Raw genomic sequence first — 13,513 nt, 5'->3', positions numbered from 1 at the left:
CCGGGATCTTCATCTACAGGTAAACATTTACCAGTGGTCACTTTACACGTCATTTCAGTCTTAGTTGTTTCCACCCCTTGAGCCGGGGGGTTTGAGACATGTAACTCTACACTTACATGTAAATATACACTTGGAAATTGTGACTTGAAAATTGTGTAGACTTGCGCACTGGTGCAGGAGTAGATTTACACTTGAGTAAATGTACATGTGTAGGTTTACCCTTGAGAATATGACACCTGTGTTTACTGTGTGTCTTTTCCTGTGACCAGTGCATGAATTGTTTTTCACTTAATACTAACAATACACAGTATTTGGCTTACTTGATGACTTCAGAAACACATTTAATATTCGGGGTTCGCGACGTGAAGGGCGAAGCCATTGACGCTTCTTGCTCCGAAAGCGAGATACCAACGTGAGCCGTTCTCAGGGCCTGTTGACAAAAATGTGTGTTAAGATTATTAGTCCTTGAGGAAGCTTTTGAATATTATATATTTACATGTGACTAGCTTTTGCACTGCAATGTAATACAGTTCTAACTGACACCCCCAAAGCACAACTGGCAAAAAAGAATTACGACACTACACTGCCGGAAAAAGAACCTTCTTCCATTCTGAAGGCATGAAGAGACTCTTAAAGACAGGATGGCTGCCTGGGTCATGTGATAAATACATGTACTGATGTTGTTTGACACATGTTGGTTGTACTTTCCCTGACACCATTTGTAGCCACACAAGGACTTTAAAGAGCAGTGATTCCAACCAATCAAGTTCTAGGAGGAGTTAGAGGAATCAATCATTTGATCCTAGATAATAGAGAAGGGACTATCCTAATGACCCAGCTGCTTCTCCCACTGATGCGTCGAGGACATCCAGCAGTCTGTGCACGGCAAGGTGCAGGGCTTCTTATACTCACCCCACAGTCGTTAGCACCATCTCCGCACATTCCCACATAGTAACTAGAAAACAAAAGTTAGAGAAAGTGAGTTCTGAAGCTGAAGTCTTGATATTTTCACCAAAATCCTCCTAGTGAACAACAAATAATTGTACTTCATTCTCATTCCCATGCTCCTAATTGTCCACATGAAGTGCGGCTCAGGGATCGGCTGGGACAAGCAGCCATGATCTCTGTAACTCTACTTTATCAGAAGGATAATACAAAGTAAAGAAGACCTCACACGTGTCCTTGTCGCCCACAGCAAACCTGCCATTCGGAAAATAATCCTACTTTAACACCTGCAATGGGGCATCTGCATATCTATCTAAAAGTGGTTCATCTTTAAACAGTACACTACCAGGCCTTCCTCCTTTAACCTCAAAGACCTCACTGGCAAGGCTGTCATACACGTCGCTTATGAAGTTCAATCGTTTCCTGAGTTTGTAAAAATCTCAAAATTCTGCACCTAAACTGCAAATGAAATACGTTGTGGCTGATAATCATCCTCATAATGGAATCTGAGAGGACTTTTTTTCCTGTATGATGGGGTAAGTCATGTGGCGTAAGAAAACTTGAGGGGACACCGGTGCCAAGTGCATGGAGGGCCTCATCCAGTAAAGCCAGTCAGGAGCTCTCAGGCCAGGGGACCGCTTCCCGTGCAAAGTGCCGGAGGGGACCCCCTGCAGTTCGGGGGCTAATGTCACGCCACTCAAGAAAGTTGACATCAAAATCTAAACTTCTACTATCCTCACTGGAACTGCCTTGCTCAATGCAGGGCCAGGTTTGATGTAGGAGTTAAGGTGGAATAACATATGTTTTTGGATGTTAAATTATTCCGTGCAGATCTGTATTTGCATATCAATTTGTTTGTTACAGCAAGTGCATTCATGTGATCATTCCTCCTCCGTCAACTGATGGCGTCTAGGAATCTGAAGGTTACTGCTTCTAGTTCTTTAAAAAGGTCTCCTTTATAAGCACTGGTGAGTTACTGTATCACATCCTCTTTTATTATCATTTGCAAGGGATAGCAGCATATATGCCATTTGTATTTTGTGTGCTACACTACTATTGAGTGATTTTTTTTATTTGCATTGGGCCAAAGATCTTTGTAAATGTTAATGTGGTGTCAAAATCCCTTAGAACACAAAGGGGCATACTTACTAGAATCTAGCAGAGCGCTGGGTTCCGGCAAAATTGGTAACGCCACACTCCATCAGTTTAAAAAAGCAGGGATACGCTGTATTTACAATAATGCGACACACCCCTGCGTTTCTGCAGGCACTAAAGTAGCTGCCTAGCACCAGTGCAGGCACCCTTGCGCCATGTTGCACGGGTGGCTGTCCTGCAGGGGTAATAGTTTATGAGCAGGAGGGGACACCTTCCTGCTCATAAAATTCTTTGCAGGCGATTTGCTGTTTCTATGCATGCTTCAGAATACAGCACATGTGGAAAGAACAAAATAGGAGGAGAAATGAAACATTTCACCTCTTAACGCCTGCTTAGTACCAGGTATTCCCAGGCGATATTTGTGGCGCTGCCCCATACCTTGAAATTATGGGGCAGTGTCAAAAAGCAAAGGGTGTTGCGGTGGAACACCCACTGCAACACCCATTGCACGCCACTTTCACGCTAAGTGCTGCATGAAAGGGGCATTATTTACGAGGCGGTATTGCCTTGTTTTTAACACAGGCTTAATGCCGCCTTGTAAATAAGGCGAATTACCTCCTTGTCCCTCCCTCGCTTCCATTCCTTACGCATTGAGGCATCCCTGCCTCACCAGACACCCATACCGCGTGATTTATCACGCAGGGACTATAAGTAACCCCCACCACCCTCAAAACCTCTAGTTTTTCTCTTGTCTCACCTGTTGAGATGCGCCTACCACGCGCTGGCCATTTGCGGTGCTGCGGTCTTTTTCTGAAGTTCTTCATTTGGATTCTTCGTGGGAGTTCCTATCCTTGTCGTTCTCTGCCTGCAGGGCCTGGCGGTGCTGGCCTAGGCAGCGCAATGCCTTCCCTCGCCGTGTCTGGAGTAGAGGTGCACTCTTGGCGGAGGAGCGGGCGGGGTCCGGCTGACGGAGTCACCAATCCTGTTTGGCTGGGGCTGTCTTTCCTGGTTGAAGGCCGGCGGTGGGGACGACAGGGTTCCTCTGCTGGCTGTTTCTGTCCCTGATTACAGTAAGGGGCTCTAGTGAGGCCGTTTTATATCCTTTATTATGGGTTTGCTGCTTGGGTTGTGTTTTTTAAACCACTTTGCCTCATTTCAGTACCTCCCGGTTGTTCGGCTCCCTGTTTGTTGGGGACTCAATCTACATTAGCTCAGCACCTGGGATTGGCAACTGGTGTCTGCTCAGTCTGTCCCCACATTCACCCTTGAGTTCGACCCCCCCCCCACGCCTCCCAACTCATGAACTCAGCACACGGGGAGGGGGGGCACCTTCCGAAGTGACATCACTCGGCCAGCTGTATTGCTGAGGTTCTCTCTGCTGTGCTTCTAGTGTTTGGTTCGTTCTGGCGATGGGTCCTGCCTCAGGCAGTCTTTTGGGGTGCTGTGGCTGGCGCTCTTTGAGCCAGGGACCCTGCTGTGCGCTGGGCTTCTCATTCTGCGGTGGGTCTGGTGGACTCGCCCTCTGAGGGCTCTACTTCTTTGGGAGCTGCCAGGCATTCTACCTCTTCCGGGCAGTTTGTTCTTTTCGGGAAGTGGTTCCTGCAATCCTCTGACCCTTTAGGGAAGGCTTGGGGTTTACGTCTTTCTCTGCTCCTGAGGGGTCGATGACGTATTTCCGCTGTGTGTTAGGCCCCGCGTGCTCGCTGTGCCCTTTCATGGACGCATGCTCAGGGGGGTTCCGGCAGTGGTTGTGCTCCCTGGTGGAGGGGGGGGGGGTCTCTCTTCCTCACTCTGTCATGGCTGGCTTTATTCGTCTTCTGGTGTCTGTCTTTGGGTGGCTCGCCATGGCTATTCATGGGGTGACGGACTGCTCAGGCTTGCCTGTCCGCATGGTGCAGCAGGCCATTCTCCTGGCTGCCGTCTCTTCGGTTGTGCCTGGGTCCCTGTGAATGCGAGTCTGGAGGGCGGATACTTCAGAGGGGTCTTCTCTCCTTGTGTTCCCCTTTGTTGGCTTGATGCTTTTTGATGTGAATTTCTGGATTCTGTCTCTTTTCTCAGCTTCTTCTTCCGGTCTTCCCGGAGGTCCTCTGTTCCTTTCCTGAGCCGTTGGCGTACCTTCCTGACCATAACGGCGTCAGCAGTCGCGGTTGCCAGGGCCTGTCGGTTGCCTTCAGGCGATGTCCTGGCGGCCGGCTGCGGCGAGGCGGCCTCTTGGCCTTTGGGCGTGAGGCTGTTGTCTTTCCTAGATGCTTGGTGGCTGGATGTGTGGGTTCGCTGAGCATTGGTCAGGAGTGGTTGTCCTTTTGGCTTTGTTGCTGTTCCACCCAGTTGGGTCTCCATCCGTGCACCTGTCCCTTGGTCCTCGGCGCCGTGGTCGGCTCTTCTGGAGGGGGTTCGGGTTCTTCTGGCGCAGGAGGCGTTCGTACCGGTCCCCCTGTCTCAACGGGTCAGGGTTGTTATTCCATTTTGTTTCTGGTCCAGGAGGTGTCTGGGGGGTTCCGGCCGGTTCTGGACCTCAAGAGGGTGAATGGTTGGGTTTGGACCGTTCACTTCAAGATGGTGTCCTTGCAATACATCATTCCTTTGGTGGGGGTCCGGGACTTCATGTCTTCTTTCGATCTGAACGATCTGTGACTCTCACTTCCAGTTTGTGTTTTTTTCCGTTCGGGCTGAAGTCCGCTCCGCAGGTCTTCCCCAAACTTCTGGCTCCTTTGGTCGCTTTGGTCCATGGCCTAGGGTTATTTCTGCTTCCTTACCCGGACGATTGGTTGGTCCATGCTCCCTCGTTCCGGTTGGCTCTCAGTCACACAGAGGTGGTCCTGGCCATTTTGAGGGGGCACGGCTTTCTTATCAATGTCAGGAAATCCTTCCTTGTTCCATCCCAGGATCATCTCTTCATTGGGGCTTGGTTTCGGTCGGATTTGGGGGTGGTCTCTCTACCTGAGGCTCGGGTGGACAAGATTCGTTCTCCCATACTGTCTCTTCTGTCCGGTACGGCTCAGGTGGCGGGTCGTTGGCTCCGGGTGCAGGGGGACATGGCGGCCACGGTCTTTCTGGTTCCATGTGCCAGGTTTCATTTGCGCCCTCTGATGGCTCATGTTCTGGCGCATTGGTCTCCCAATTGCCTTCCCCTCTCTTCTCCGATTCTGATGTCCCGTCTGATCAAACCCGCTCTGGGTTGGTGGTTGGTTCGGGATCGTCTGCTGAGGGGGGTCTCTCACTCTCTCCGGCTTCCCGTAGTGGTCACCACGGATGCCGGCCTCTCGGGTTGGGGGGGGCCTGGCTGGGGGTTCATCGGACCCTGGGCTTTTGGTCCCCCTCTCAGGGCAGGGGGTCTTTGAATTGGAGGGGATTAGAGGCAGTCCGTCTGGCTCTGTTGGCCTTCTCTCTGTATCTGCAGGGTTCAGTTGTTCTAGTTCGTATGGATAACGTTACTGCCATGGCTTATGTGAACAGACTGGGGGGGGCCAGGTCCTCGTCTCTGGCTCTGGTGGCATCGCAGTTGTTCGGTTGGGCGGAGTCTCATCTTGTGGCTCTCTCGGCTATTCTCATTCGGGAGGTGTCCGATTCCCTGGCTAAAACTTTATTCGGGCAGATATATAGCATGTAGACTAAATCTTGTTCTCTTCCTTTACATAGCTTACATAATCCTGTTTTGTCCCAATATTAATTATAAACGCTTATAGGCAATATCCTTAAACGAAGCATAATGATACTGTGTTAAATGCTGTGTTCTAGTGCAAATCTCAAATGATTTTGATAGGTCTTACACTCAAGAGAAGATGTATAGGATCTACTGGGATAACTGAGAACAGTGAGCAGAGTCTAAGTCAAAGTTTAGGCGATGTGCCATATTTTAAAAAAGAGCTTTAGATGGGCCCGCGACCAATTCTGTAAAAGTGATAGCGCAGTTGAAGTATAATAAAGCTACTACGAGATTTTCATTAAAAGTGTAATTACCCGACCCAACCTTATATGTTTCGTTCTTTACGAGAGCTCTCAGAATATCTCGTTCCGCATGTAACACATTATATGCCCATCTAAGAACATTGGCGAAGGCATTTTTATAGGCACAAGTCAGGGACAATTCCAAACAAGTGCCTGAGCAGGAGTATTTTTCGTAGTGACTTCCCTTTGTTCTTATTCAGAATATGCCATTTGTTTATTTGTAAACATTCTAATGTGAATGGGAAGGTGGGAGGGATTTCAGCACAGTATATTTCCAGGAGTGGATACAAATTTCTCTTATCAGAGAAAGAATAAAAACTCTTTATTGCACTTACATGCGCTGCAGCCTTAAATTCCAAGGGGGAGATTTACAAGCCCCTTGCACCACATTTACGCTGTCGTTGAGTCACTTCTGTGATGCAGCGGCTGAGTAAACCATACGCCATGTTGTGCCGTATTTACAATGTGACGCATCTAGGGAGAACCGTCACGTTGTAAACCCTTGCGCCACATGAAACCTGCATCAGGTTTCATGTGGCGCAGGGTTTTACAACGCAGTTTACGAGGCGTACAATGCAGGCATGCCTCGTAAAAGTGACGCAGTGAAATCTACAACATTTCAATGAGTCACTTTTTCGGCCATGCTGCAGGCATAAGGATTGACGCAGCATGATAGGCATAGGTCACCCTTGAGCCCTGCTGGAGCCGCGTCACGCTTGCGACGCAACTCCAGCAATGCGCTGCCTTTCCGGCGGGGGATGCATTACGAACCTGCCCATCCGTGCGACACGGTGTGCCGCATTGTAAATGTGGTGCATCAGTGGTGGCGCACGGGTGATTTGGCATGTCGCAACTTTTCTGGCACATCCCTGCTGATTAGCTGAGATGCGCCAGAAGTTGTAAATCTACCCCCAAGTGCCGAAGATTGGAGTTATTTTCGAGCGTCTGTGCAAGTACCCTCCTCATGTAAGTGTACGCCTTGACTACTGCCACTGATTTCCTTCTATCCAGTTAAAATGAATATAATATTTGCTTCCCCTGAATGGTACCCCTTTTGTTTTAGAAATATTTACTTTCAGAAAATGTTCTTCGGTATATCTGAAGAGACCATCTAAGTTACGTTGTAAGCCGATTAGTGTTAAGTCCAATATGAATACATCGTGGACATATATTAGAGTGCGTATGTCATGGGAAGGTATTTTAGGAGGGAAATTCTTTTATCTTAAAAGGCACTCTGATAGGTCGCTTACGAATAAGGAAAACAAAGGAGGAGCTAAGAAGAAGCCCTGCTTCAGGCCATTCGAGGTGAGGATCCTATGGGTTAAACCCTTAACCCCCACCCCTCCCCATCTGGACTCTACACCACGTTGCTTAATGCAAAGCCACAATTAATCTTAATAGAGCACCCGGGATCCCCATTACACCAATTTCCTCCATAGGGTAGGTCTATCGACCCTATCAAGGCTGTTGAAAAATCTACAAACATGCCATACACTATCTGCTGCTTTTTTATAACATACTTGTCGATTATTGTTTGCAGAAGTCCAATGTCATTGGTCACAGGGTGATCAGGACAAACACCTGCCGGGGCCCGCGGAATCGCGCCCTTGGAGAAGGCCCAGTCCTTCAGGTGATCTAAAATGCCTGCCCCATGCTGTATGCTTTGGAGGGCAGAGGCAAAATGTGAATGACAACTTAACAGACCAATGAGGAGGCTCGCTATCCAAAAGGTCTTCTATATATGTATATTATTACGTTTTTTGGAGGGAGAGCAGTGGTCTAGCGCGATAGCTTAAACAGTTTCAAATGGAAGACATAAAAAGAGCAAACATACCTTCATTGTTGAATAAAGTGGAGTAAGGTGTCGCGAAGAATGCAGATAAACTTGCTTATATACCCAGGAAGTAGTCCTCACAGTGACACCCAGAAATGTATAAGTTAATTATGTTATGGGTGTCTCTGTCTTTGGTGCCCACTGCTGCCTTGGTGCTCGCTGCTGTCGTGAGTTTGCCCCCCCTCCCCCTCTCTGTGTGCATTTCTTTGCCTCCCCTTTATTCATTGGGCTAAGTTGTGTTAACTGTTCTGTGCCACAGTCCCTTTTTGCCTTCTGTATCCCTGTCTATTCCCGCCGCTGCCTCCCTGTGGCCCTGTCCCCCACTCTCCCATTTGCCGCCCGCTCCGGCCTCCCAGCTGCTCCTTCCTTCCACCTCCCCTTATATGGCTGTGGCTGTGCGGCTGTGCAGCAGGCACCCCGCTGGCATGCTAAAGGCAAGCACGTCTGCGCCCGTCCGTGCCTGGACCGCGCCCAGGGCCAGAACCCCTGGCCCTCGTGGTCGCCACAACGCCCAACACCGCTACGATACCAGCACCCTTCATGCACTCAACACCAGACGATCAAGCACCTGCTTCCTGGCAACCCCGAAGCGCACCCACAGACTTTTCCCCTGCCAGAACTGCAGCTTCACCAGCATCCGCCCCACCAAGCCGCCAACCAGGAAAGAACCCAACTACCTCAGATGCATCCTCCTCAACACTCGATCTGCCCGCAAGCACGCCATTGAACTCTGGGACCTTCTGGACTCAACCTCCCCGGACATCGCCTGACTGAACCCCGCCTCCGCACCCGACATCGCCATAGCCATCCCAGAAGGCTACAAGATCACCTGCAGGGACCGCACCAACGGAGTAGGAGGAGGAATCGCCATCATCCCCTGGAAAACTATCAGAGTCACGACCAACACCGACGACACCCTTAGCACCCCCGAACACCTTCACTTCCAGATCCTCACCGATGCCAACCCTCATATTCAGACCCCCCCAGACCCGACCACAGTTGAGCGACTCCATCGCCGACTTCATCAGCACACACGCCCTCGCCTCCACGGACTACATCCTCCTCGGGGACATGAACTTCCACCTCGAGAACAACAACACCAACTCCACCACCCTGATTGACAACCTAGCTAACCTAGGACTCAGACAACTCGTCACAACACCCACCCTCTCTGCTAGCCACACTCTTGACCCCTTCTCCCCCGCAAGCCCCCATGTCTCCCTCAACCACGCCACCGACTTCCACTGAACCGACCATCGCTGCGTCCACTTCACCTTCAAGAAGCCCACCACGCACCACCGCACCCAACAGACGCCTCGCCGATGCTGGAGCAAAGTCACCGAAGACCAGTTAGACCTGTGCGACTCGCTGGCCACCTTCTTCCATCGCAAGACTGCAGACATCCACGACAGCTTCAACAACACAACCACCAAGACAACCATTGAAACCCCTGCTCCCAGGACCACCAGCCACGCCAACTGCCTACTCTCCTGGACCCACATCAACAACGACGGCACCATCAAGATCATGAACACCATCCCCTCTGGATCTCCATCAGACCCCTGCCCACACCACATCTTCAACAAAGCCAGCACTGCCATTGCATCCCATGTCCTGAAAGCCATCAACTTCTCCTTCGAGACAGCAACCTTCCCGGAGAGGTGGAAGCACACCGAGATTAACGCCTTACTCAAGAAACCCAAGATGGAACCCAAGGACCTCAAGAACCTCCGACCCATCTCCCTGCTCCCATTCCTGGCGAAGTTCATCGAGAAGACCGTCAACAAACAACTGACCCACTACCTCGAGGAGAACAGCATCCTGGACCCATCAAAGTCCGGGTTCCACAGCATCCACAGCACCGAAACTGCCCTCATCGCCACCACCGATGACATCAGGATCCTGTTAGACAACGGAGAAACCGCGGCCCTCATCCGCCTGGACCTGTCAGCTGCCTTCGACATGGTTTGCCACCACACACTAAAAACAAGCCTCCACGACGCCAGGATCCAAGAGAAGGCCCTGGACTGGACCACCTCCTTTCTCTCCGGCAGAACACAGAGCATCCACCTCCCCACATTCCGCTCCAAAGCTGCCGAGATCATCTGCGGCGTACCCCAGGGCTCATCCCTCATCCCAACGCTGTTCAACATCTACATGGCACCGCTCACCCACTTTGCCCGACCTCAACATCATCTCCTACTCCGACTACACCCAGCTGATACTCTCCCTCACCAAGGACCCCCATGAAGGAATGAAGGCCGTCTTAGAATGGATAAGGAACAGTCGACTAAAGCTGAACTCGGACAAAATGGAGGTCCTCATCCTTGGATCCACCCCTTTGGCCAGGAACGACTCCTGGTGGCCGACCGCACTGGTAACAGCTCCAACGCCCACCGACCACACCCGCAACCTAGGGATCATCCTGGACCCCAACCTCTCCATTACCAAGCAGGTCAACGTCGTCTCTTCCTCCTGCTTCAACACCCTCCACATGCTTTGCAAGATCTACAGGTGGAACAAGAAAAACGTCACTCAGGCCATTGTCAGCTGCAGGTTGGACTAAGGAAACTCCCTCTTTGCAGGAGCCTCCGCCAAACTCCTGAAACGGCTTCAACGCATCCAGAAAGCCTCTGCACGCCTGACCTCGACATCCCTCACTGCAGCCACATCACACCACACCTGAGCGACCGGCACTGGCTCCCCATCAATAAGAGGATAACCTCCAAGCTCCTCACCCACGCACACAAGGCACTCCTCAACACCGGGTAGCGTACCTCAACAGCCGACTCAACTTCCACACCCCCACCCGCCAGCTCCGCTCCACCAACCTCACCCTGGTCACAGTCCCCCGCATCCGAAGAGCGACCTCCGGGGGCAGATAGTTCTCCCCCTCGCCGCCAAGACCTGGAAAACCCTCCCCTTCCACCTACGGCAGACCCAAGACCTGCTGACCTTCAGAAGACTCCTCAAGACCTGGCTCTTTGAGCAGTAGCAACCCCTCCTCCACCCACCGCCTTGAAACCCTCACGGGTAAGTAGTGCGCTTTCCAAATGCCATGATTGATTGATTGATTGCATGCAACTTGCAGCACCACACTTATTCCACATAACTATTTTGCTGCTACAAAAGCGTCCTTTATTTGACTTGACTTGAAAAGGGCCTCTGCTCGATGGCCCCAAAACTACAGACCTCCCTTGCATGACTTCAAGACACCAGGGGGGGGGGGGGGGGGGGGCCCTCAGGTGAATAGATTTTAGGGGATTGATTTACGTGGCAATTTTGTCATCTAAAAGCGCTCCCAAAGATTGGTTGCTTCTGGCACTTGGCCCCAGTGGGTTGCAAGCAGCGGTTGAAGTGCACTATATAATACATGGGAACTGTGATGCTGCGGGTAGAGGGGTCGGATCAGTGAGTGTGGGGGTGTGGTCAAAGGTCTGGCTAAAAAACTAAGTATTCTGTACTTTTTTGGGTCTTTCACCTTCAGGTAGCTACATATAAAATAATGCGTAGCTTAAGTGAAAAATAAGTAAAAAGAGTTAAATTAATCAGTGGGAAATGCACTATTGTAAGCTAGGAAACCTCTTTTAGTTAACACCCTGCAGAGGTCAGTGAGTAATCACAGAGCCACAGAATCTTGGTTGGTGCAGTGGAGAATAGTGACCAGTGTATTTTTTGTGCTGGGCGGTCCCCAGCCTGTGACAGAAAGCACTGTGAATATGTAGGTTATTTTAAATTTGGCTTACACACAGTCTAAGACAGACTGCTACAAAATACGGAAAATGTTTAAAATAAAATGATGCTTTTAGTTTTACCCAGACTGTATGTAAAGCAATTTCATTATATAGCTGTCCCTTAAAAGCACACACTTCACAGCTTTGCTGGTTACTCCCTTGCAATATTACCACTCCCAAGCACCCTTTACATTTGCAGATTAACCCCTCCCAGTCTGGTGACGGAACCGCTGTGATGATGGAGCGATTCCGTCACGGCCCGCTTGACACGCCTGCGCTGGACGTTCTGTTGAGCGGGCGGAACCGCTCCGTCACCAGCCACGGACCCGCTGTGCTGATGATGGAGCTTGACACGCCTGCGCTCCGCGGATTCCGCTGATACTTTTCGAAATTAACCATCCTTTTTTAACAAAATGTAGGAGAATGTTTTTTTATAAATTAAAATAGGTAAGGCAGGTCGTGCCCCTCCGATCCCGTCTACTCCGACCACTAGTTACACTGTTGATTTTCCTGATAGTAAAACAAATATTGCCTGCAGCAAGACCAAATCCATGCAGAAACCCTTACCTTGGAAAACACCTATACATCTTGGGCCTCATTTATGAGGCCTTGCGTCAGTTTTGCGCTTCCGATGCGTCACTTTTTGTGACGCATCGGCAGCGTAAAACATGCCTCCTGTTGCGCACTATTTACAAAGTGACGCATCTAAGCAGATGCGTCACTTTGTAAACCCCTGCGCTACATTATACCTGCGTCAGGTATAATGTATGCAGAGGGGGCGTTCCCCCGTAAAAAGCCTCGTAATAGTGTCGCAGTGAAATCTATGAGAATTCACTGCGTCACTTTTAGGACGCTGTTGCGTCAAAATCTTGCGCCTGTCTCACAGCAGGCGTAAGACTGACGCAGGCCCTTTCACATGGGGCTTTCCCCACGTGAAAGGACGCATTGCTGGAGTTGCGTCACTTTTGTGACACACTCCAGCAATGCGTCACTTTTGCGCTTACAGATACGTCAGAAATACTGACGCATCTGTAACTCCTTGCGACATGATGTGTAATACTGTAAATATGACGCATCATTCATGTCGCAAGGAGTGCGCACTGAGAAGTGACGCATCGCTGCTTTCACGCAGCGATGCGTCATTTCACATAAACGAGGCCCCTTGTCTTTACAAGTTCAAACCAGCCGCGACTGCAAAACATGGGCCACTCTTTATATCTAAGTCAATAATGGGGTCACTTATTTTGGTTCCCAGGGCTGTTTTCTGTCCTAGTCTCACCCAGATTACAAAAGAACAGAGGCCTTTTTTGCGCTCAGTTCCAATATTCTGTCCAGAACTATTTTAGCTTTTTTGCGAATCCACTCTTACCGCTCACATGTTCAGACTGCTAAAGACGCAGCAGGGTTCTTCGAAAAAATGATATGTACTTTATAAAATTCGAATGTAAGGAATACATGTTTAAAATGTGTAATATTTCTAATAAATAGTTATGAGTATGTCAAAGATGAACATTTGCGTCTTGGACATTCGGGAAGTGTTTACTCAACACCGACTGAAGATGGAGCCTTTTCAATACAGGTCTGGTAAGGACAGATGCTGGCGCCGTAAGGACTCACGGGCTGTTTACAGGGTCCTTTTCAATACAAGTCTGGTAAGGACAGATGCTGGCGCCGCAAGGACTCATGGGCTGTTTACAGGGTCCTTTTCAATACAGGTCTGGTAAGGACAGATGCTGGCGCCGTAAGAACTCACGGGCTGTTTACAGGGTCCTTTTCAATACAAGTCTGGTAAGGACAGATGCTGGCGCCGCAAGGACTCACGGGCTGTTTACAGGGTCCTTTTCAATACAAGTCTGGTAAGGACAGATGCTGGCGCCGCAAGGACTCACGGGCTGTTTACAGGGTCCTTTAAAATACAGGTCTGGTAAGGACAGATGCTGGCGCCGCAAGGACTCAC

General features: G+C 50.1%; 1 protein-coding gene across 1 annotated transcript in view; it reads right to left on the bottom strand.

The window, feature by feature from the left end:
• The window catches only part of LOC144770984 (putative cation-transporting ATPase 13A4), a 1,004,626-nt gene that overhangs the window by 393,663 nt on the left and 597,450 nt on the right, over positions 1-13,513 (bottom strand). The window contains exons 22-23 of the mRNA XM_078655851.1: positions 913-955; positions 321-430 (exon numbers count right to left, since the gene is read on the bottom strand). Of these exons, the coding sequence (XP_078511977.1) occupies positions 321-430; positions 913-955 (153 nt within the window). The remainder of the gene's footprint in view (positions 1-320; positions 431-912; positions 956-13,513) is intronic.

The sequence above is a fragment of the Lissotriton helveticus genome, chromosome 7 (assembly GCF_964261635.1).
Source record: "Lissotriton helveticus chromosome 7, aLisHel1.1, whole genome shotgun sequence".
NCBI classification, from domain to species: Eukaryota; Metazoa; Chordata; class Amphibia; order Caudata; family Salamandridae; genus Lissotriton; species Lissotriton helveticus.
Note: the sequence above shows the minus strand (reverse complement) of the source record. Positions and strands in the feature narration are given on the sequence as shown.